The 23,532-nt window shown below is 41.0% G+C and overlaps 1 protein-coding gene and 1 non-coding gene across 2 annotated transcripts in view; one reads left to right on the top strand and one right to left on the bottom strand.

The window, feature by feature from the left end:
• Positions 1-13,948: 13,948 nt before the first annotated feature.
• On the top strand, positions 13,949-14,020 carry trnap-ugg (transfer RNA proline (anticodon UGG)). Its single transcript has one exon. It is a non-coding gene; the product is annotated as a tRNA-Pro (tRNA).
• A 5,624-nt stretch (positions 14,021-19,644) lies between these two features.
• LOC115009730 (low density lipoprotein receptor-related protein 5) overlaps positions 19,645-23,532 on the bottom strand; it is a 58,119-nt gene continuing 54,231 nt past the window's right edge. Inside the window, exon 29 of the mRNA XM_029433925.1 lies at positions 19,645-23,046. Coding sequence (XP_029289785.1) covers positions 22,722-23,046 — 325 coding nt within the window. The 3' untranslated portion in view covers positions 19,645-22,721. The remainder of the gene's footprint in view (positions 23,047-23,532) is intronic.

Raw genomic sequence — 23,532 nt, 5'->3', positions numbered from 1 at the left:
CACGTCTCACCCAAACGATGCCTCGATCCATCCAGCTCTAGCATTCTGGTTTTCTCATACCCATCATCTTTCTTTTTTCTCAGCCCATTACCCCATGGTTCAAGCCAAGCTGTGCTGTCTCTTTGTTTCCCCTACGCTTCGATCGATCTGACATGGCCTGGCCTCCAGCAGCATAATGGCCATCAAGATACGCAGGAACTCAGTACAAACTGACTGGCTTAAACAATACCGGCAACAATACCATCACATAAGGACAATACAGGCCAGACAGATTTCACTGAACAATGGTGTATGCTGCAGTGTGTGTGTGTGTGTGTGTGTGTGTGTGTGTGTGTGTGTGTGTGTGTGTGTGTGTGTGTACATTTGCACAGAGCATAGCCCACAGACTCTGCAATGAAGTAGGCCAAATGACGCTTTGTTCATCAGATTATAGTTTTTTGCATTTCACACATCATGGATCTAATTGATTTACAGCTGGACGTCAAAGTTGGAAGTTTTGAAAAAGTTCTGAACATTTTAAAATCTTTTTTCAAAAGATTATATTGGACTTGGTTAGCTTTTGAAATATTTTAAGTTTCAGTGTCTTACATAATAGCCAGTTGGATGAAGCTTCACAAATAAATGTTCAGGCAGCTATTGTACTCACAAAGAATAGTGAATATCAGGCTTAACTTGTCTCACTGACACTGTAATGGGCTGTTGATGGAGGGATGAATTTAGATTTAGTTTGATATAAGCCAGGAACTCAAAGAAACTTCTGTTTTCGTTTGCTTGTCTCTAAGTTAAACTGTAAGCCATTTAAAGTTCTGTCTTTGTGTTGTCATTATTGTGAGTATAGTGTATATTACCGCTCTTCAGAAGAGTATAATATCCTTGGATTAGTATTAGAAACAGAAGGCAAAAAGGATTGTGCAGACTTACGTCACAATGACAACATCCAACACTTTGCCAGTTGGCAAAGGATCTGAATGTGGCATCAAGTCAGTGATCAACCACCTTTGTGCTATTGAGAGTAACAACTACATCACAGCGGCTGTGGCTCTGGAGGTAGAGTGATCGTCCCTGGCGATACTGAACCCCAAATTGTGTGTGTGAATGTTAATCCCTGAGCTGGTCGTACCTTGTGTGCTAGTCTGTATGAAAGTGTGTGTGCTTACATGTATTGTAAGAGTACTTTGAGTGGTTGTAAAGACAAGAAAAAAGCCGTATAAAAAGATGATTCGATTGTTTATAAAAAAGGAATAGTATTTTCAGAGCTGGCACTCGGGCAGGAAGACAAGCTGCTGTAATTATTTACATCCAATTTGTGAAGGAAAGAGCATCAATTATTCCTAATACGTCATCATTTTGGATGAACACCATAAATAAGTTAAGTGATTACACTGTCATCCTTCTGTAAATGTCCTTTGGGCTCAGTGTTTCTGTGACACTTCATTTAACATGCACCCTTCAAGACTGAACGTGTCATAAAGAGTGAACATGGGCCATCCCATTTAAAGGGCTCCTACACATCCCGCCCAGAGAGCCCAATACCATCTCCGAACACAGCTAACACAGAGGCAAACCCACATTGTTTGGTGATTTGGAGTGTAGGCTGTCTAGAATGAACAACTGCACAATTATAATGGAAAGAGATTTCAGTCAGCTTCTGGATCCCACAAACCAACAGACCCCACCAACTGCAAAGATGTGTGTATGGGAGTTGTGTGTGTAGGGAAGGTATGGGAGGTCTGGTTATTTATTAGTTCATTAGTTCATTCGTTCATTTGTTCATTTGTTCACTTGTTCATTTGTTCATTTGTTCATTTGTTCACTTGTTCACTTGTTCATTTGTTCATTTGTTCATTTGTTCATTTGTTCATTTGTTCATTGTTCATTTGTTTGTTTGTTTGTCTGTCAGCAGCATTACGGAAAAACTACTCGATATTTTCACCAAACTTGGTGGAAGGGCCAAAAAAGAAGCCATTAAATTTGGGATTTGCGATTCAGAATTACAGGGCATTTGTTGCCAGCGATGAAGAAGATGCATCTGTCCCGTGCTTAGAAGCATTTGCTAGCACTAGAGCTATTGAGTGGGAGCTCTTTGTAAAACATAACATATAGCTAAGCTATGTTTATCATATATGCTACACATATTGCATACTTACAGGCTGCCATACATACATACATACTTGGTTGAAATGTACAACCGCAAACTTGTGTTGTAGACTTCAGGGAATTCAGACACACACAATATTAGTTTTTAATACAACAATATTAGAGCGAACACAACTCCTACAGTGTAGGCTTGTACAACTTTTGCTCACATATGCAGTAGTGCTCCTGAAGAAGCAAACATTGATGTGCAATAAGGTCTGATTTAGAGCAGTCTCTAGGAATTGATTGTTGTTATTTAGGGAGATTGTTGTGACTTGAAATCTGAAGTCAGTGGAATTGATTCCTTTTTAGTGAGAAATACATGTATTAGTTAGTGAAACCAGCTGAAATCATAGACTGAAGAGAAGGATCAAGTGAGACTTCAGTCATTTTGTACAGAAAGGACTCACTTTGATCCACCTGGACTGCAACATTCATCACACATCATTAAATATCTCTGTACTGAGGTCCGCCTGCTGAGTATGGTGTTGCACATAGACACACATGTAACACACACACCACACACACACACACACACACACACACACACACACACACACACACACACACACACACACACACACACACACACACACACTCTTCTTTCAGGCAGGTGAAGAAGCTCTCAGTCAGTCAGATAATATATGATAGTAGGATGTGGGGTATTGCTAAGAAAGGATTGAATCCATTACTCGGGATGACGTAGAAGATAGTAAGTGCTGAGGTGGCCTCATTTGAATGCAGGATGTTGCTCATCATTTCATGTGTCTGTATGCCATATCCTGTATTGATCCCTCCTCAGTCTCTCTCTGAGGTTTCTAACATTTTCCCCTTTAATTATGGGGTTTCTTTTAGGAAGTTTTTCCTTGTGTGGTGCGAGGGTCTAAGGACAGAGGGTGTTGTATGCTGTAAAGTCTGTAAAGCACACTGAGACAAATGTTAAATTTGTGATATTGGGCTATATCAATACATTTGATTTGATTTGATATAATAGCAATAATAATGAATAAGAAAAATAAGAAGCTGCATTATAACAGCTGGGACAAACTCATTTATTAAAGGTACGCTAAGGGATGTAGCTATTATTATTTTTTCTGTTCCTATCGATATGATGCGATACGATATGATTAATGTTGAATAATGTTGACGGTCAATTTGTGTTTGCTCCATTCTACACTCTCAAATTGTAACATCACGTAATAAAATGCTATGGCGATGTTTGCATCGTAATGCTTTTAAGGAATAAAACTGCAAAGGAAATTGTAAAGGAGGAAATAACGACCCGGATTATGAGCTCCTGTAATCTGATGTCTCCAGCATAAACAGCAGAATACAGGATTATAACGGACCGTCTGATGTGTGCAGAAGTGTGTGTGGTGATTGTCTAGTAGCTGCTGTAGAACGCAGGTCATTTACAGAAGGTAAACACAGTGGACTTCAGACCCATCTGAATAGGACTATATCATACAAGGCGTGACATTCTATTTTATTTCAGCATAATTCCTTTGATTATATTTGTATTTTTTTAATGATGGTTGAGTGCTGTCAGCCCGACTTGTTGGTTCAGGCCATCGCTTTCATTTTTCACACGGTCGCTAAACAATATGAAGCATCTATAGCCAGATATACTGAGGAGATCTGCAGGGTGTGTGTGTGTGTGTGTGTGTGTGTGTGTGTGTGTGTGTGTGTGTGTGTGTGTGTGTGTGTGTGTGTGTGTGTGCACAACAACAGCTAGACTTTCCTTTTTGTTGACTACTGTTTGACTAAGTCTTAGACACATGTTCATCATCTCTAAGGCTGAATCATAATAATGGTGTTAGCGATTGCTCTCAATGTATATGCACAGAAACAGTGAGCTGAGAAGGACAACAAAGCTGAACTCATAACAGTAGGGAATATGCTATGTGTAACAGATTACTATTTCTAGCTATTATTGCAATAGCGGAACATTTATAATTATTTTAAACACCTCACCTCTAGTTTCACCAAAATGTCCACATATACTGTAGACCAATGAGAACAATGCACCCTGATTTTAATGACCACATGGTATTTCCTGTAGTGCCACCCTCAGGACAAGCTTTACACTTACTGCCACTGATACTGAGGCTGGGAGCAGAGCAACATCGTCACTATTGTATTGTGTTCCTGCTTCATTATGTGTGGGGTCGAAAGTGTTGATGAGTGTTGTGCTCCATAGAGAAAGATGGCTTTATGTAATTCAGATACAGTATGATGACACACTTCCTGTTTGAGTGAAGCACCTGCTGCTCCGTGTGCACCATGTGGACATCTGCTCCATTCACTAAACCAGGACAGCTTATTGTGGGATGTAGTGATGAAATCTTTTCCTGTTTTACATCTCAATGGAGATCTATCTTGTGCTATTTGTCCATCTGCTTTTATGACAAGGCTTTGTAACACTGTACATATTATATTTCATAGCATAAGCCCATTTCTGAAATGTTTCGCTTGAAGATGATGATGATGAAGGCCGTGATGTATGACACCCATCAGTTCAAAGGTTTTTCACAGGGACTGGTTTATTAAAAAGTAAAGATGTTGGCATCAGTGCCTTTTAAGGTTGATAGCAGTGCTGATATACTGTTTATCAGTATAAAACATGTTGTACTGTTCAAACCTCCATGTCAGAGAACTCTAACAAGTTTCCAGTGTTGTCGTGTGACAAGGTTTGTAGAACAGCTTTTTAATTATCATTAAAAACAATATTATTCATAAACATCATCAATTTCATCTTTGTGATCCTGTACAGGGATGAGTGAGGGATGTTTGTACCCTAGCTTAGCACAAAGGCTGGAAGCAGGGGGAAAGTCAGCTGGGTCAAACTTTGCATTCTTTTATTCTTCCAGTCAGATACGCTTAACACACACTGGATCTATATTTATACTGGAAACCGAAATGAATCTGACATCTGACTCTGAGTAAGTCAACATGTTGAACAACAACAAGACAAGAAAACTAGAAGAATTGTCATTGTCAGGTTACAGAATTGTCAGGGGCAGACTTTGACTGTCTACAACACGCAATTTATGTTTTAAAAGGAAATGTGATTGATGTCCAGCTTCCCTCTCGCCCTCAGATCAGTCCAAAACACTGCAGTGGTGAAGAGAAGTGTGCTGTCAGGGGAGCTCTGTCACACACAGACACACAGAAGTGTGCTCATGCCTGACATGAAGAGGCCTTCTGTTCACTGTTCAGGACTAAAACAGTACTTTCTGTTATACATTAGAAATTCACACGCTGTAATAATTTGTAACAATGTTATGTTAAAAATACTATTATATAATTTAGTGATGTAGATTGAAGAGAGACTTTTAGAATGTAAAAAATGAAGATCTTTCATGGACCCTCATGACCTGCTGCACTAATGCATCCTGACATGGTCAGCGGCAGCTGCATCCGCTGAAGGGGACGTCTGTGGATGTCAGATACTGCTGAGGGGCCACTCTCCCCTCGGTACAGAGTAGATCAACACAAGCTCCACTTACTGGAGCCTTTAGCTACACCTCACAGTCATCCTCAGCAGATGGAGTTTGCTCAGTTGTCATAATGTGAGCTAAGTATAGAACTTCAGTCACATGGCAGCAGAGGTTGTATATGGCTGGAGATCTAACCCCAGTCTCTGTTCAAATCCCTAAATCCTTAGATCCATTATACATTTCATTTGGGAACAGGAGCCAGAGCGTTAGACAAATAAAGTAAGACATGCAGTGTGTTAATACAGTGGTTCCCCTCGCGCCTTTAGAACAGCTTCAGTGCTGTTTCTACACTCACTAATGCAAGCTTTCCTTAAAGTTAGTATGCGTATGCATAATGGTTATTTACTATTATTTATTATTTACTACTAAATTAACTTTTAACTGAGCATATAATATTTTCTTGCCCATTGAAACATTTCTTCAACACGTGAGCAAGTTGTCTGTAATGAACTGCTGTCCTTCAGAAGGGAAACATGAGAGTGATGTAAACTCCAGCAGCCCTCTGTCCCATCCACTATACAAAGTCCTAATGAGGAGTTTCAGATAGTTCCCACCATATGTCCCGTCTGTGGGAAACATGCGATCTGCCTTTATCCTCCCTCTCTACTTTGACTGGATAGAAGTCGCAGGTAAGACCCCCTTCAGTGTCAGACTTCAGAGCAACGTGTTTATGGGTGAAGGTGTGAGAACAGGCACATGTAAATATACGATTTCAAAGGGGAAAAAAACAGTCAATGGAATAGTCTGGGTCATTTATATATATCATTACATATATGAATGTGTGAAAGGTCCTCTACCTAAAGGGTCAATCTGTCTATTTACAAGTTGGGTCTTATTTTCACAGTTGTGTTGGTTATTCTAACATTGTACACATAAGGGATACTAGCCAACACTTTGCTCCACCTCATTCAAAGTATCCTGTGCAAGCTACGTTTATGTCCTGAAGAGTACATCAGGTACATAGTGTGACGCAGGGGAACTGTGAACATTACTATTTTTATGTAATTTCTATCTTCAGTATATCATGAAAAATACTGCAGCAACTGGTCGCCAATGTGATCCCATCTGAAAGTAACTGCTACCTTTATCATCAGACGTTTAAGATGTGTTAAAACAATGCTGGAACAATACTTTGCAGCTGTATAACACTAAGGGTGGAGAAGAAATATGTGAATAAAGAAAGAAGGTGAGAGAAACATAATTTAGCCATTGATTTCAAAATGTTACTTTTACCGTTTTTGAGAGGCAACACTGATACCTATATACAGGGATTTAACATGTTGAGTCTAAGTCTGTGTAGGCCCATAGGTGTGGTTACCTGGCAGGTGCAACACATTTATTTTGGGGGGGGGAACAGCGGTGAGGGAGGAGAGGGAACATTAAAAGAATTTCAGGAGAAGAGAGCGAGATAAAACAGAGGTGACAGGGAGAGAAAGAGAAAAGGGACTCACAGTTTCCAGGCAGCTGGTGTAATTACAGAGCGGCAAACACACACAGAGAATAAAGGGAAGGAAAAAACAAAAAAGTTGTGCAAGTTGTAGTGCTGGTCTCCACCTCTTCCCTGCCTCTGTTCAGCCCTCAGCACCTGTCTGCCAGCTGGACAAGCTTCACTGATCTAAGTTTCCCACTTCACCTGGACAAGTTTGCTCCCATCATTTCATTGTGATGTTCTCAGAGGGCTTCCTTGAATCCATTCCCAATGCTTAAACTGTAAACTTTATTTTGTTTATTTTGGTTACACTGTTGTAACTGGGCGTCATTTGTGGATTCCATTGGACCTTTTAAAGGACGATGCCTTTGTTTTTGTTTGTTTGCATATATTAGGAGATTGTTATGAGAAGAAAGCCTCTTACAACCGCAGTAATAACCTGACCAGTATTCACACTAATGCAGTTAGCAGTTAACATGGATGAATAAATACAAATCCAGCAAAACTCTTTACATAGGGCTACAGCATGTAAGATAATAGTAAGAATATTATAGAACTCTTGTCGCTTTTCTTAGTGGCTTTTTCTGTAAACATGCTGTCATGTCTGAATAAGCTACAAGGAACATTAAAGCTGATATAGAAAACATTTTTGTAATGACTATAGAATAATGACACCATCAGCATTTCAATTAGTTCCCTATAAGCTTTGTTTTACAATGCAATTAAGCCTGTCACGTTTTCCTTTCACAATAAAAGCCCTAGATATATGCATGGCATCGCTGCCTATTAGAGCATTTCACTAAGAGGCAAGTCAACAAAATAGCTTAAAATTCAACAGCTTACAGTTGTGATGTGTTTGCCATGTCAGGAATGCCGTATAGAGTTTTTCTTCGTAATTTAAAAATATGTCTGAGCAATATGTTGATATTCCCAACGCCCTCATCTTTTTTCTCTGTCATTATGCCTTTGCATTTCCTGAGTTGTTTCACCTGCTAGCTACCTTGCTACATTGATAACCTCACCAACAGTTTATCTATAGCCCAATATCACAAATTACAAATTTGTCTCATGGGGCTTTACAGACTGTACAGCATACAGTACGGAATAAACAACATAGCAAAAGAACATCATAGACAATCCCTACGACATAAATTATTACATCTCACAACTCTTTCTTATGTGAGAGAGAGAGAGAGAGAGAGAGAGAGAGAGAGAGAGAGAGAGAGAGAGAGAGAGAGAGAGAGAGAGAGAGAGAGAGAGAGAGAGTGAGAGAGAGTGAGAGAGAGAGTGAGAGGAGAGAGGTGTAAGACCCCCAGCAGTCTAAGCATATAGCAGCATAACTAGGGGCTGGTCCAAGGCAAACCTGAGCCAGCCCTAACTATAAGCTTTATCAAAGAGGAAAGTCTTTAGCCTGCTCTTAAATGTACAGAGGGTGTCTGCCTCCCAAACACAAACTGGGAGCTGGTTTCACTGGAGAGGAGCTTGATAGCTGAAGACTCTGGCTCCCATTGTACTTTTAGAGACTATAGGAACCACATTCTGGGAAAGCAATGCTCTAGTTGGTTTTTAACTTACTTTGAGCTCTTTAAGAAAAGATGGAGACTGACCATTAATTGCTTTGTAGGTCGGGAGAAGGATTTAAAATTATATTCTGTATCTTACCAGGAGCCAGTGCAGAGCAGCTAATACAGGAGTAATACTGTATGATCCTGTTTCCTAGTTCTTGTCAATATGTGTGGCAGCATTTTGGATCAGCGTAAGAGTCTTAAGAGATTTTTGGGACAGTCTGGTTATAAGGAATTACAATAATCCAGCATTAAAGTAACAAATGCATGGACTAGCTTTTCTGCATAATCTTCAGGTTGTGCCTGATTTTTCCAATATTACATAGATGAAAGAAGGCAGTTCTTGAAATTTGTATGTGGAAGTTAAAAGACATATCCAAAGATAACCGAGATTCCTTACAGTGGTGCTGTAGGCCAGAGTAATATGCCATCCAGAGAAACTATATCTATAGACAATTGGTTTCAGAGGTATTTGGGGCTTTTGGGATCCTCACAGTAGCCTATTGAGATTTAGCTATTGGATTCAATTTCCCATGATGCTTTGTGTCAAGACCCTCCGTCACTTCCTGTAACCTGACGTCACCTTTCGCATCTAGGTGTGAAACTCAGTTTATGAAACTAAAACACAGCCATGTGTCCGCTCTCTCTTCTCTCCACAGGTGAGGTCTGCGGTTCCCCGCAGCCCGCAGCAGGATGGCTCTCCGATCACTGAATTATTTTCATAATGGCAGAGGACGTGAGCGCCTGTCCAAAGTAACAAAGTTTAGTCAATGCAGCAGCTCTCCACAGCCGGCTAGTCTTCACAATAGGAGCAACAAGTAGTTAGCAATGAACTAACTGCATTTTGCAATATTCAACTGACTAAGCATTAAACAGCACAACGACATAACAACTCGACCGGCAGCATGCCGCCACAACAAAGACAGTACACCTGTTTGCTTTATCTCAAAGGATTCTCCAGCTAAGCTAACAGTTGGGAGCTAAGAAGTCTTTCCATTAATGAACTGAACCTCCACTGGGCGTAGAATATTATGTATCATACATTAACTTTACACGACTAAGTAAGCATATAACTGCTATACTGTTGAAAATGTATCTACATGTGTTGATTTAGTTTATTCTCTGAACTGTGTTGTGTAATCTGTTGTATTGATCTAATGGGAAACATTATGTTGTTTCACCAGGTGCTGTGTTAGTATTGGACACACAGACAGAGTCACATGCACACTAACCGTCTTCTTAACTCGGCACCATTATCATACACGTTACCATCTCACAATAATTTGTGAATTCAACTTTTAATATAACGACACACACAAGGACTCAAAGCTCCCGCTTCAAAACATACTTTGTATGTGCAGTCGTACATGTCTTTTTAAGCTAATGCACCTACTTCATTGCAGTGCCAGATATTATCAACTCCTATTTATAATTCTATGAATATTAATAGTTGTATCACTGTGTCTTGCTCAGACCAGAACACCAGCACAATGGTGAACCTGGCATGAGGCGTAGTAGTATACCAAGAGGGCACAGAGTACAATAACTTCAGTTTTGTGTGTGTTTAACATGAAAGAGTTGCAGGTTGTCATGTCCTTAAGGCATGCTTGAAGTTTAGTTAACTGATTGGTTTCATCTGTCAAGTCCTTTGATTGATAGATAACATTTTAGTATCATCCACATAACAATGAATGCTTAGTGAGTGATGTCATATAATATTTGCTAAAGGAAACATATATAAGGTGAATAGAATAGGTCCAAGTTGTGGGACACCTTGTGGGACTCCATGACTGACAATGGCTTGTTTAGAGGATTCATCATTAACACGTACAAACTGAGATCACTGAGATTGGTGTTAAGCCAACACAATGTTCCAGTCTCTGTAGTAGAATGTCATGATCAACAGTGTCGAAAGCAGCACTGAGGTCTAACAAGACAAGAACAGAGACAAGTCCTTTGTCTGATGCCAATAGAAGGTCATTGGTAACTTTCACCAGTGCCGTCTCTGTGCTATGATGAACTCTAAATCCAGATTGAAAAACCTCAAATAAACTATTATTATGTAAAAAATCACACAACTGTTTTGCGACTGCTTTCTCAAGGATTTTAGCGAGAAAGGGTAGGTTAGATATCTGCCTATAGTTGGCTAAAACCTCTGGATCAAGACTAGGCTTTTTAAGAAGTGGTTTTATTACAGCTACTTTAAAGGATTGTGGTACGTAGCCAGATAATAGAGACAGGTTGATCATATTTAATAACAAAGTGTTAATTAAGGGTAATAATTCTTTAAGCTGCCTAGTTTGAATGTAGTCTAAGAGACAGGTTGATGAAGAAGAAATTGTTGTTAGTTAGTTGGTTCAGGTCGATCAGAGAAAAGCAGTCTAGATATATTTCAGGTGTTACAGCTGTTTTTAAGGTTCTTGTGGTTGAAGATAAATCGGTACCGATTGAGGGCAGGAGGAGATTAATTTTGTCTCAAATAATTGTAATGTTATCGTTAAAGAAACTCATGAAGTCGTTATAAATAATGGTCAGATAAAAGAGGATTAAGTGGAAAGACTAATACATGTTCAATTTCAATACCATATTCCAGAACAATGTCAAGGGGTGTGGTTGAACAGTGAGATGGTTCAATTACATTTTCACAAAACCCAATCGAAAATAATAATCATAAACAATGTAATAAGGCTAGAAAAACTTGATTTAAAAAAAACAAGTACACTATAACAAGTATGATTAGCTGTAGTGTTTTCCAGGTTGGGTTTGAAAGACTAAGAACAAGGCTTTCAAAATAGTTATAAATTAGTTTAGGTTTACTTTTTTTGAATGCTCAGTAATATCCTAAAACAGCTGGTCACTGGGGTTATTATCCAACAAACCAGCAGGACGGTGTGTGTAGGATTTAGTGACAATAAATCACAGTGTGTAAATGGTAATGAAGAAACATGTCAGCCAGTGGAACTGTGTGGCTCACTGAGCTCTCTATGGCACAGAGGAAGAGGATACATCAGGCTTTGTTAGTAGATACATTCACTACGGCTTTGGTCTCATCCAACACAGGGCATCAACATTGAACAGCAGATCAGTATGCAAACATATTTAGGAGGAGACAGAACTCAGTTCAACTGTCCTCCTAATGAAACTAAACACAAGGCTGACAAACTTAATATGTTGATATATACAGATAATATTTCACAATATGGCACTAGTTTGTATATAAGAAGCCCAGATCATGTAACAGCAAATGTGATGACAATAGTAGTGAAGGTTTATTTTTGTTATTTTAGTTGAGAGTGGAAATGGCCTTCAGCTTGATTGTTCCAAACACACAATGGACTGAGCAGAGCCACAGAAAGCTAATAGGCCTGTGTGTGTCTTTGAAGGTGCTGTTCACACACACAGAGCTGCTGCCTGAGGGCATCATTACTGCTGCTGGACACCAGCAGGATGGATTCACAATGTCACTGGGAAGTCCCCCCTCACCTGATAGAGGAAGACAGTCACAGAGAGCTGCTAGTAGCCTGGAGGTGAGAGAACTGACGGAGCAGGAGTAATGCACGGGAAAGTCTGCAGCAGGAAGTGACTGGGACTGTCATGAGGCCACAGAGCTTCACAGAGCTCAACAGGGATGGCAGCAGCACCATTTCATGTTTATGACTCAGGTTTTATTGAACTACCCATGTGTTGATATATACGGGGCTGATGTTTTACTTTGTTGTAGGTCCTTTGGCATCAAGTGAGGTGATCCTATGAGACTATCCTACCACCTTTGTTAATCTTCTAAGAAGTAACAACTCACTTATGAGACGGGATCAAAGGCACAGAGGGAGCAGCAGTCAGCACAGAGGACAAAGTTCAAGTCAATGAGGTGTGACCTGAAGAAGTGGAAAAGCACTGTGAGCAATCAAACTGGAAACACTTGAGATAAATATTTAAAGACATTTGTCTGACACCTTAGGGTTGTCACTTTTATAGCAAATCAAGGTTGTACTGAAACAAACTGAAACGGGTTATCTTATTAATGGAGCAATGTTGGTCCAGTCTGCCAGTTCAGCTCCAACAGTTTACTTGCTGAACCTCTTGAAAAAAATTGAGTGTCTCCAACTTTCTTCCTGGAACATGATTATTTTGCTCGATCCATCTCAAAAAAGGCAACCATTTCAAAAGTGAAACCTTCTCAAGTGTTAGTTTAAAGTTAATATTAGATCATGTTTAAAATTAGAGTTTAAAGTTTTGCTGCAACAGAATTAAAGTGATCTAGATTCAGAGTAAAAACTAAACAGACATTGAAAGAGAGGTGTCTGTCTGTGTGTGTGTCTGTCTGTGTGTCTGTGTGTCTGTCTGTCTGTGTGTCTGTCTGTCTGTCTGTGTGTCTGTGTGTCTGTGTGTCTGTCTGTGTGTCTGTCTGTGTGTCTGTCTGTCTGTCTGTGTGTCTGTCTGTCTGTGTGTCTGTCTGTCTGTCTGTCTGTGTGTCTGTCTGTGTGTCTGTCTGTGTGTCTGTCTGTGTGTCTGTCTGTCTGTCTGTCTGTCTGTCTGTGTGTCTGTCTGTGTGTCTGTCTGTCGGTCTGTCTGTATGACTTTGGTCCAGACTGAAACATCTCATGTCCCCTGCAGGATGAATTGTAAAAATGTCAGTGATTCCCTGACTTTCGTCTTGTACCTTCATCAGGTGAAATTTTAATTTGGTAAACTACTTATTAACTCACACATGATGTGTAGGCCTACATAGTAACGTCCTACACAATATTGGTTGTTTATCCTGTACACACGACATCTATTGCACGTCTGTCCGTCCTGGGAGAGGGATCCCTCCTCAGTTGCTCTCCCTGAGGTTTCTTCCATTTTTCCCCCTTTAATTTTGGGGTTTCTTTTAGGAAGTTTGTCCTTGTGCGATGCGAGGGTCTAAGGACAGAGGGTGTCGTAACCTGTACAGTCTGTAAAGCACACTGAGACAAATGTATAATTTGTGATATTGGGCTATACAAATAAATTGTATTTGATTTGATTTGATTAAAATGTGATAAACCGCACACACACACACTTATGTGCAATGTTCAGTATCAGTGTAATATCCAAGTAATGTAGAAAAGGACAGTAGGTAGTCTAATAGTGGGATTGGTGAAGTGTAAAGGTAATTGTAATGTGTGATCATAACAGAATTGTACAGAAGCTGAGAGCAACAAGCACAAGTTCACACAAGTTCAAACCCAATACAGTGCAATTATTTGTTCCGCCAGTAGATGTCAGCCTGTAACCACATATCAGACAGTTGCACCTGTAAATATTTAAATTCTTGTCCACTGTGCACACAGCAGAGCGGCTCGTTGGTCTAGGGGTATGATTCTCGCTTTGGGTGCGAGAGGTCCCGGGTTCAAATCCCGGACGAGCCCTAGTGTTTTTTTTCCGATGCAGTGATTCAGTTCCTTTGATGACTACAGAATAGCCAGGGATGGAAAGAATAGCTACTGGAATCAAGTAAAATCAAACTACTTGTGTAAAACAACAAGTTCAAATATACTCTGAGTACATTTTACTGCAGTACATTTTTTTTTTATAATAATACGCTTTATTTGTATAGCACCTTTCATAGAGTTGCAGCCCAAAGTGCTTCATAGCAAAAACATAAAACATTAGTACAAAATTCTATAGAGCATTTACAGTACAATAATCACAGTGTGGATGTAAATGTGAAATAGCATTAGAAATCACATATATTGACACACCATGGTCCTCATCAAGCACTCAAAATTCAACTATCACTCCCGCCTATCATTACACTATAGACTATGGTGGTACATCAAGGCGTGCTACCCGAGCCGAAGGGACAAAGCAAGGGCCGTCGCATCTCTTACCCGTAATCCTCCGGTGATACAACACTTTGCTGCCTTGTGTAACCCCACTGGACTCAATTTAGACCTTTCTGGGAGGATTTTCAATTAATCTTTACACTATCAACAAATATCAAAAATATCACCATTAAAAGGCTAAAGTAAAGAGGTATGTCTTCAGTTTACTTTTGAAGATATTGAGAGAGCTTGCCTCCCTAATGTCTGTAGGTAAAGTGTTCCATAGCTTTGGTGCATAATTGCAAAAGGAACATTTAAAGGGCCTACGAAATGATAAACATGAATTTCTACTGATGATAGTAGATGCTATTTGTGGTGTAAAATGATGTGTTATTTATGACACAATGATCACAGTATTTAATAAATCATGATTTAGTATGTAGACCACCGATGTTTACATTGCCGCTACCGGAAACACCCGACGCCGTGTTCTGACGTCACAAGTAGAACACAGTCCACCAGTTGAACACACAGACAACACGGCAGAAGCGGCAGAAGCGGCAGAAGCGGCAGACGTGGCGATGTCGGACTCTGGCTCGGATATTTCGACAGAATCGAGTGACAGTGAGTCGTCAATAGACTCGTTGTACCTTCAAGAAGAGGAGTTTCTTGAAGAGGATGCCGGTGTCGTGGATTTAGATCATGCGGGCGAGTTTAACGTGGTGGAAACAGAGCAGCTCGAGACACAGTATTCAAGATGGAGACACAGACGGGAGCGAACATGCAGATGATGGTGACGGTGATCCTGGATTTGGCAGAGATCCTGTGCGGCAACAGAACACAGACAGGTATATACATTTGACTATAGTTCATAGAACTTCCCAATAAATAGTGAATACATCATAATAAAATGTAACATTATCCTTGATCGCAAGCTATCCTATATCGAGTCGATAGCTTGGTTTCCTTGAATTGTTATGAACCCGACTAGTTGTCCGCAAATTGCTCGATCGCTAAATATTCAATTATTTCTCTACTTGGACACATCGACGTCTGTAAAGCTTGATAACTTGATTCTTTCTCGAAGTTTCTGCGGTTGAGGTTCTATCGTTGTGTCTGATGTCAAACGTCATATATTACGAGGCTGTATATAAAGCTTGTGCTGGCTTGTGCTGGCTGGGGTCTTGGCAGTATTGTAGGCACAGCATCTGTGTTCGGTTTTAAATTCTTTTTGAATCTCATTTCATTGGCGAGCATAGTTGATTGTTCGAAACACGATCTCTCAAAGTGCTGCCCACAAATCGTCGGTTTCATCGACGCACTTGTTTTGTCCATAAACGCAACATTTTATCATCTTATGGCCACAGAAAGCTAGATTTGGAGACGGCCCCACATCCCCATACAACACATCGCTTCACAATTATCCTTGACGATCGATTGTTGTCCATTCTTTCTCGTAATAATTGACAGCAGTCTTTGCTGGATGCTTCAACGCAGACGAACACTGGCGGCGGCTGTAACGCAGACGAACACTGGCGGCGGCTGTATTCTACTTGCGGCGGCTGTATTATACTTGTGACGTCATCGCCAAACATTGCCGATCGATTGTTGTTAGCGGAAGTCATTTTTATGCTGTTATGATCGTGATTTATTACGAATACATCAATATTAAAAATATATATATGGCACATTTCACAATAGATATGCAACCTCTATCATATACCAAGGCCAATAACACTGACAAAATATCATTTCGTAGGCCTTTTAATAAACCAGTGGTGGATGATAGTAATGTTCTTGGGGGCACATAGTTGATTAGAGAGTTGGCAGTGTAAGAAGAAGAATTATGTTTATGTCACCTTGTTTATGTGGGATTTAAAGCTTAAGTTTGAGTCTATGATAACGCCAAGACTTGTAACTTCAGGTTTAATCAAAGGAGTAAGTTTCCCCATGTTATTCAGCATCATCTCTCTTTTTGTAGGATTTCAGTTTTGTTCTTTAATCTTTAATTTAATTTTAAGAAATGATTGCTCATCCATTTATTTATTGCTGACTGGTGATGGAGTTAATAACTGAGGTATCATTTGGTTCATCAGAGATGTACAGTTGTGTGTCATCCGCGTAGCTATGGAAGCACACATTGTGTTCTCTAATGATGTCCCCCGGTGGTAGCATGTATAGGGAGAACAGTAATAGACCAAGGGAGCTCCCTTGTGGAACTCCAAAGTGGGCATCATGCTTCTCTGACACATAATCTCCAAGCCTGACAAAATACTTTCTCCCTTTGATATATGTTCTGAACCAGTTTAATAGACAGTTGGAAAGACCAACCCGTTTTCTAGACGATTAATTAGGATGTCATGGTCGATCGTGTCAAATGCTGTGCTCAGGTCTAGTAGGATAAGAATTGAGACCTTGTTTGTATCAGAGTTTATTCTGAGGTCACTAATTATTTTAGTAAAAGCAGTTTTGGTACTGTGGCATGCTCTGAAGCCTGATTGAAATTCCTCTGGGATGTTGTTTTCTTTAAGAACCTTTTGACCTAGACTATTTTTTCTAGTATTTTGCTGATGAATGGAAGGTTAGATATTGGCCTATAGTTGGTCAGCATATTACTGTCTAGGTTAGGTTTCTTTAGCAAAGGTTTTACAATGGCTGTTTTGAAGGCATCTGGGAAGATGCCCGTTAGAAGAGACGTGTTTATAATATTTAGGACGTGACTTGAAATGCTTGTCGAATATCCGCTTAAAGTGCTGTAGGTATCGGGTCAACACAAGAGGTGGAGGAGTTACATTCCATCACAATTTTCTGAAGCTCAGTTAATGTGATGCAGGTGAATGTTCCCATGGTTACATCACAATGTTTGCAGATGTTCTCTGTCTGCATCATAAGGGATGCTGGCTCTGATTGAAGTTATTTTATTATTGAGGAACAATGCGAGTTCTTCACACTGTGATGCAGAGGACTGCGGAGGGGTGGATGCAGTGTTAAGTAGCTGGTTAATAGTTGAGTATTCTAGAAAGGGATGGGGATATATGATATTGTCACGGTATGGTACAGAAGAGGACCCAAATGCTGAAGATTAACAACAAAAACGAGCTTTAATAAAACAAAGCTGAAAACATCTATACAAAATAACAAAGTTATAGTGAACCGACAAACCAGGTAGACACGGGGTAGACACGGTGTAGACACGGGGAAGCATGGCAGGAAGCACGGAAGGTAACGGGCAGGTCACAGGCAGGTCACAGGCAGGTCACAGGCACATAGTATGAAAGACGATCCGACAAGGCACACTGGGACAGACAGGGATATATACACAGATACCAAACGAGGGAACAAGACACAGCTGGGGGAGAAAGACAAAGACACAAGGCCAGGAAGTAAAACAAGACATGACACAAGGGGGAGTGAAACTTCAAAATAAGGAGGTGAGGGGAGCTAAAAGGCCTCAAGAGGAGGGGAGCGGAGGGACCACCGGGGTCTGGAGAGGCGACGGGATCATAGGGGCTGGGGTCTCGAGGGACAAAGGGAGCACAGGGGCTGAGGTCTCGAGGGACAGAGGGAGCACAGGGGCTGGAGTCTTGAGGGACGGAGGGAGCACAGGGTCTCGGGTCTCGAGGGATAGAGGGAGCACAGGGGCTGGGGTCTCGAGGGACAAAGGGAGCACAGGGGCGGGGGTCTCGAGGGACAGAGGGAGCACAGGGGCTGGAGTCTCGAGGGACAGAGGGAGCACAGGGGCTGGTGTCTCGAGGGACAGAGGGAGCAAAGTGGCTGGGGTCTCGAGGGACAGAGGGAGCACAGGGCCTGGGGTCTCGAGGGGCATCTGGGGAACAGCTGGGGCCTTGAGGGGCAGCTGGGGAACAGCTGGGGCCTCGAGGGGCAGCTGGGGAAAACCAGGTAGACAAACCAGGTAGACAAACCAGGTAGACAAACCAGGTAGACAAACCAGGTAGACAAACCAGGTAGACACGGGGTAGACACGGGGTAGACATGGGGAAGCATGGCAGGAAACACGGAAGCTAACAGGAAGGTAACGGGCAGGTCACAGGAAGGTCACAGGCACATAGTATGAAAGACGATCCGACAAGGCACACTGGGGCAGACAAGGATATATATACAGACACCAACCGAGAGAACAAGACACAGCTGGGGGAGAAAGGGATATATATATACAGACACCAACCGAGGGAACAAGACACAGCTGGGGGAGAAAGACAAAGACACAAGGCCAGGGTAAATGGACACAGGAGGAACACATCAACAATCAGAGGGAAAGGGAAAAAAACACAAGGACAGGAAATAAGACATGACACAAGGGGGAGTGAAACTTCAAAATAAAACAGGAAACAGTACAAACAGATCGTGACAGATATAGTCTACCTACTAAGTTAAAGAAGAAAATTGGGCTATAAACTACAGTGCATTAACATTTTCAGCATATACACATCACACCACAGAGCCCTTATGTCAAACTATGTTATTCAAATATATTTCCATCCACTGTTTCTCATATGGGCATGTGAGGAGTGTTAAGAAAGAATAAAAAAATGTGATCCTATAAACACAGCTTTCCTTCACATGATATAGAAACAGTAAGAAATGTAAAAACAAATCTGCACTATCTGAATATAGACATGATAATAGGACTATTATAGAAGCGTATTATCAGAATTTTAGAATAGAATTATACAATCTTGATTGACATACTTTGTGATCAATGTGGCAAAAGAAATGGTCATTGAGAAATAAAAACAGAATCTGGAAAAAGTAGTTCTACAATTTGAAATGAAAACAAAATGAAAATGACCAACAAACTTAGTTATAATGAAATGAAACAAATTGAAATAATTATTTATTTTAAAGATGAATTGGATTATTTGTCATTATGTCATGGTTACATTATATATTCTGCCTGTATATACGTAGCATATGATTATTAATTGATCTAAATGACACAACATTTATGTATTTAATATTGATGTTGACAAAACTACTACTGCAGCTGTCAAAATGTGTGCTGTGATAAGGTCTACTGCTACTGAAGCTGTCACTTACTGTAGGTGGTAGTCACAATACTACTACTGCTGCTCAGTGTATTAATTTGTCCTATATTTATATTAATATACTTACATTATATATATACACATGTATATACTGCTTTGTACAGGAAATGTCAGCATTTATTTACCTTCAACTCAAAGTTAACACAGAAACAACAACATTCCTTAAAATAGAACCTTTATTATATAAAAATGCTTTTGATACAAAAAATGTCACAATTGTAAATTACACAAAGCATTTTTAACTGAGACAACAAATACAGGTTTTAAGGAGTTTTACTGACACAGTGGTTTGGGCGGGGCCTTAAGCCCTTAATATTAAAGAGTTCCCACTGACACACTTAGAAATCCCTCTCCAGCCAGTCACCAGACTTCAGCTGTAATGTCACCTGCAGGAGAAGGACTCATCAGCCAACAGCAACACGCTTACTGCAAGTTCCAAAAGTTCCCCACCTCCCAAACAGCTGCTTTACTTTTCCATCAGGAAACGACTGTATGTACTTCATCTAGACTCAACTCTTCCTGGCACAAGGGCCATCAGACTGCTCTGGAGGAGACACTTCCTCTCACCCCTGCTTGGTGCTCTGAGGATTGGAACTAGAGGGTGACACAGGAGTGGATCTTCACTCTTGTCCCCGTGTTTACATTACAATTACAATTACAATTACAATTACAATTGCATATTGATATATAAAAACCGACCTATTGGTGCTATGATTCCTGTTGACTGGTTTTCCTATCCCGTCCAAGCGTTACACTATTAAATGACATCACACATTACTGTGACACAAAGATGGCAGCAAGGCCAGCTTATAGGAAGCTTGCTGTGTTCTCTGTCGATGATCTCTCTGAGAACTGAGGTTGGTGTTTACAGCGATAACTCCACAGCCCACATTCTCCTTCTTCTTCATTTATTTCCAGGGAAATAATACGATTTATTTTCTTAAGTGCTTAAAATGTCTTCCCCCTTTTTGTTTCTAGGTCCTTGGTGTTGATAATATAATAATAATAATAATAATAATAATAATAATAATAATAATAATAAGTGCTGGATAAACCTTGAAAACACGGTTTGTCTCCACTGCTGAATATAATAAGCTAGAGCTCGATAGAGAGAATCACTGAACTTTTATCTGAGCAGGCCTCAGAGGTGGACAATAAAAATGAAATCACGCTGCACCACTGCATATATTAAAAGAAGAAAACCTAAAGCCCAGAGAGGCTGTGATGTTTTGGACAGAACATGCAGAGGACCTTCTTAAAGCCATACTGGTGGTGGGGCCACATTTAAAATGTGTCCCAAGAGTTGATATTGTAACTCTTGGGACAGACTTTACACTTAAACCACTTGGAGCTTGTAAATGATATACAGTAACTTTATTATGACGATCGATTCTAGTCCCAGCCTATAGTTGTTATGGCAACAGTAGTGCTTTGTATTTCCAGAGCAAGTTGAGAAAATGTGACGTTGTGACATTGCCTTGTACTCAACGTCTGGACCTGCAGTTTAAAAACAGACTGGGCGGGGCCTGAAGTCGTGGCAAAGATCAAAGGCAGGTCAGAAAGTATTAATCTTTAAGACTTTGGGTTTCTTATGTGGGAAAGCATTCAAACTGCACAGCAGGGTTCACTGAAGGTTAGCAGCTGCAAGGCCTCAGTAAGCTTCAAACCAAGTGCTTGTTGGACTGTATGACAGTTTCTAAAACCCCTTTTCAAGCTCCCTGACGTGATTGGCCAGGTGTGGAGGTGTGGGAGGAGGCAGACCATCGGGTGAGCTCGGGGAAGATGCATCTGAAGCGTACTGAGACCTTCAGTTGATTCCTGGGACAGCTCTGAATTAAATGTCTCAGCTGGAACTCTTTCTGTTACTTTTCTATTTCCAAAAAGACTCCTTCAAACCAAACATGGCGACCGAAACAGAAACATACATAATGATCTACACACAAACAGAAATACGAATAACAAAAGTCGCTATAAGAATAATTTGTTATTAACTGTAAAATAGCTTCATGATCTACTGTCAGTATGAGAGTGGTAATTTTGGGCTTCCTGTGTAACTATAAGTCATAGTAATTGATATAGTATGTACACAATAGCAGCAAACATACTTTTGGTAAACGAGACGATGAGGGTAAAGAAACAGCTGGAAGAGGTTCAGATTCACAATGAAAACAAACTCAATCATTGACTTCATTACACACACAGTATGTACAATAGCTTTACATGTTGATATTCATTTGGTATGTTATTGATGTCATGGGACAAAGAGGGGACTGACTTGGTTGATTGGGGAAAGCTCCACCATGTTCAACTACAAAGAATTCACAATCTGAAATGTGAGGGACGCCATTTCAAAACAATGTACAAAAGATTTCACACTTTGATCTTGGCCCTATTCCATCCATCCACTCATTCATTCATTCAGACTTCCACACATTAATTCAGTCATCATCTACCACTTTTTCTTATTCCGTACATGTGCTTAAGTATCATTCACCCATCCATCCATCCCTCACTCACTCACTCACTCACTCACGCATCCACTCATCTTTCTGTCCTTTGTTTTGTGTGGAGCGGTGGATCAGCCAGCGTGAATAAAATATTAAAATAATTCCTCTCTGATTCATTTGTGTTCATATTATTTTAACACTATATACAGTCCTGCCGCTGGTCTGCCAACAAGGACGCTGCAAGGAAGGAGAAGCTTTCACACAACACTGGCACACCAGCGCCTCCTGACACTCTGAGGGGGGAGCTCCATGACGAGTTGAGGGGAGGCCAGGAGTTAGATTACTGTGTGTTTGGACAGGCTTGACATTTTGTGATCAAGAAGTGACCCAGCAAAGGAAGTTATTTTCTTTTGATGGAATGAAAATTTCAGAGGGAGCTTCTGGCTGTATTCACTCATCAGATCCTTTTTGTGCCCTGCAGCAAGGCAGGGAGGGCCTCGAACCTTCAACCTGCCCTGACTGAGTGAATGACGCATGGAAGAAAGAGATAACTGATCAGATGATGGTCACCCTGAGAGCCTGAGAGCTCCAAGATGACTGGAATGATGAAATGACCGATGTGGGACGTAGGGACCTTGAGCAAGGCACTTGAGCCCAACCAGCTGATAGACAGCAGCAGTGTGAGCCGGTCAGGGCTGGAAGTTGGCACATGAGTTCTTTCCCTGGGAAAGTGGGCCAGACGAGGCCAGTTCTCTGCATCCTTCCTCACAGGGCTCCTGGGCTGTTGGAGGGTCACGAGGAGTCGGTGCAGGGTGAGGGAGGGGGGGGGCACAAGTGAAAGTAGGAGCGCTCGGTGGAAGGGGAAGGGGGGCAGCTCTCCTCAGCTGACAGGTACTGGGAGCGGGGGGTGGGGGGTGGAGGGTAGGGGTCCGAGTCCGAGTTAAGGTCCATGTAGTACTTGTTGTGTTTGCCGTGGCCACCGTGGCCCGAAGCCTTCCAGCGGCCCGCTGATGACGCCAGCCCAGCCGGCGGGTGGTGCGGGGTGTAGTCGCTGTCACAGACGTCGGTGCTGCAGGGAGTGGTAGGTGGGGCAGCACCACGGACTGGGTGGTAGGGTCTGATGGGGAGGAGACACACAGTGTGTTTCTATTATATTTCATCCTTATGTAACTCATCCTCTCATCACCAGGCTGAGTTTATATAAAATATGATTCTTATTAATCCTGGTGTTTTTGCTGAACCAGCATGAAGACGCTGACTGGCCAGTGAATCTGCTGTAGATGTCAAAAAGATAACTATAGCTGTGTTCAGCTGGAGCCATTCCATGCTAATAATCTGAATAAGAATTATATTTAACACATTTATACTAGTTGTGCCCACTTACATCAGATTCAGTTGTTTCAAGAGGATTCTATATTGGGATTGGAGCAGAAGGCAACGAAACTACTGTTTTCTCCTTTTGCTTGTGTCAACAAAATGTTACAGTTGTTAATATTCCATCTGTATTCAATTCTTCTATATCTTTATTGAACCGCTATGTTTCTTTAAGACGTTTCCATCAGAATGTAAAATTAAGTTCTGTGGAATTGAGCTTTGACTGAAC

Source organism: Cottoperca gobio, chromosome 6 (genome assembly GCF_900634415.1).
Source record: "Cottoperca gobio chromosome 6, fCotGob3.1, whole genome shotgun sequence".
Taxonomy (NCBI): domain Eukaryota; kingdom Metazoa; phylum Chordata; class Actinopteri; order Perciformes; family Bovichtidae; genus Cottoperca; species Cottoperca gobio.
This window is presented reverse-complemented; position numbering and strand designations above follow the sequence as displayed.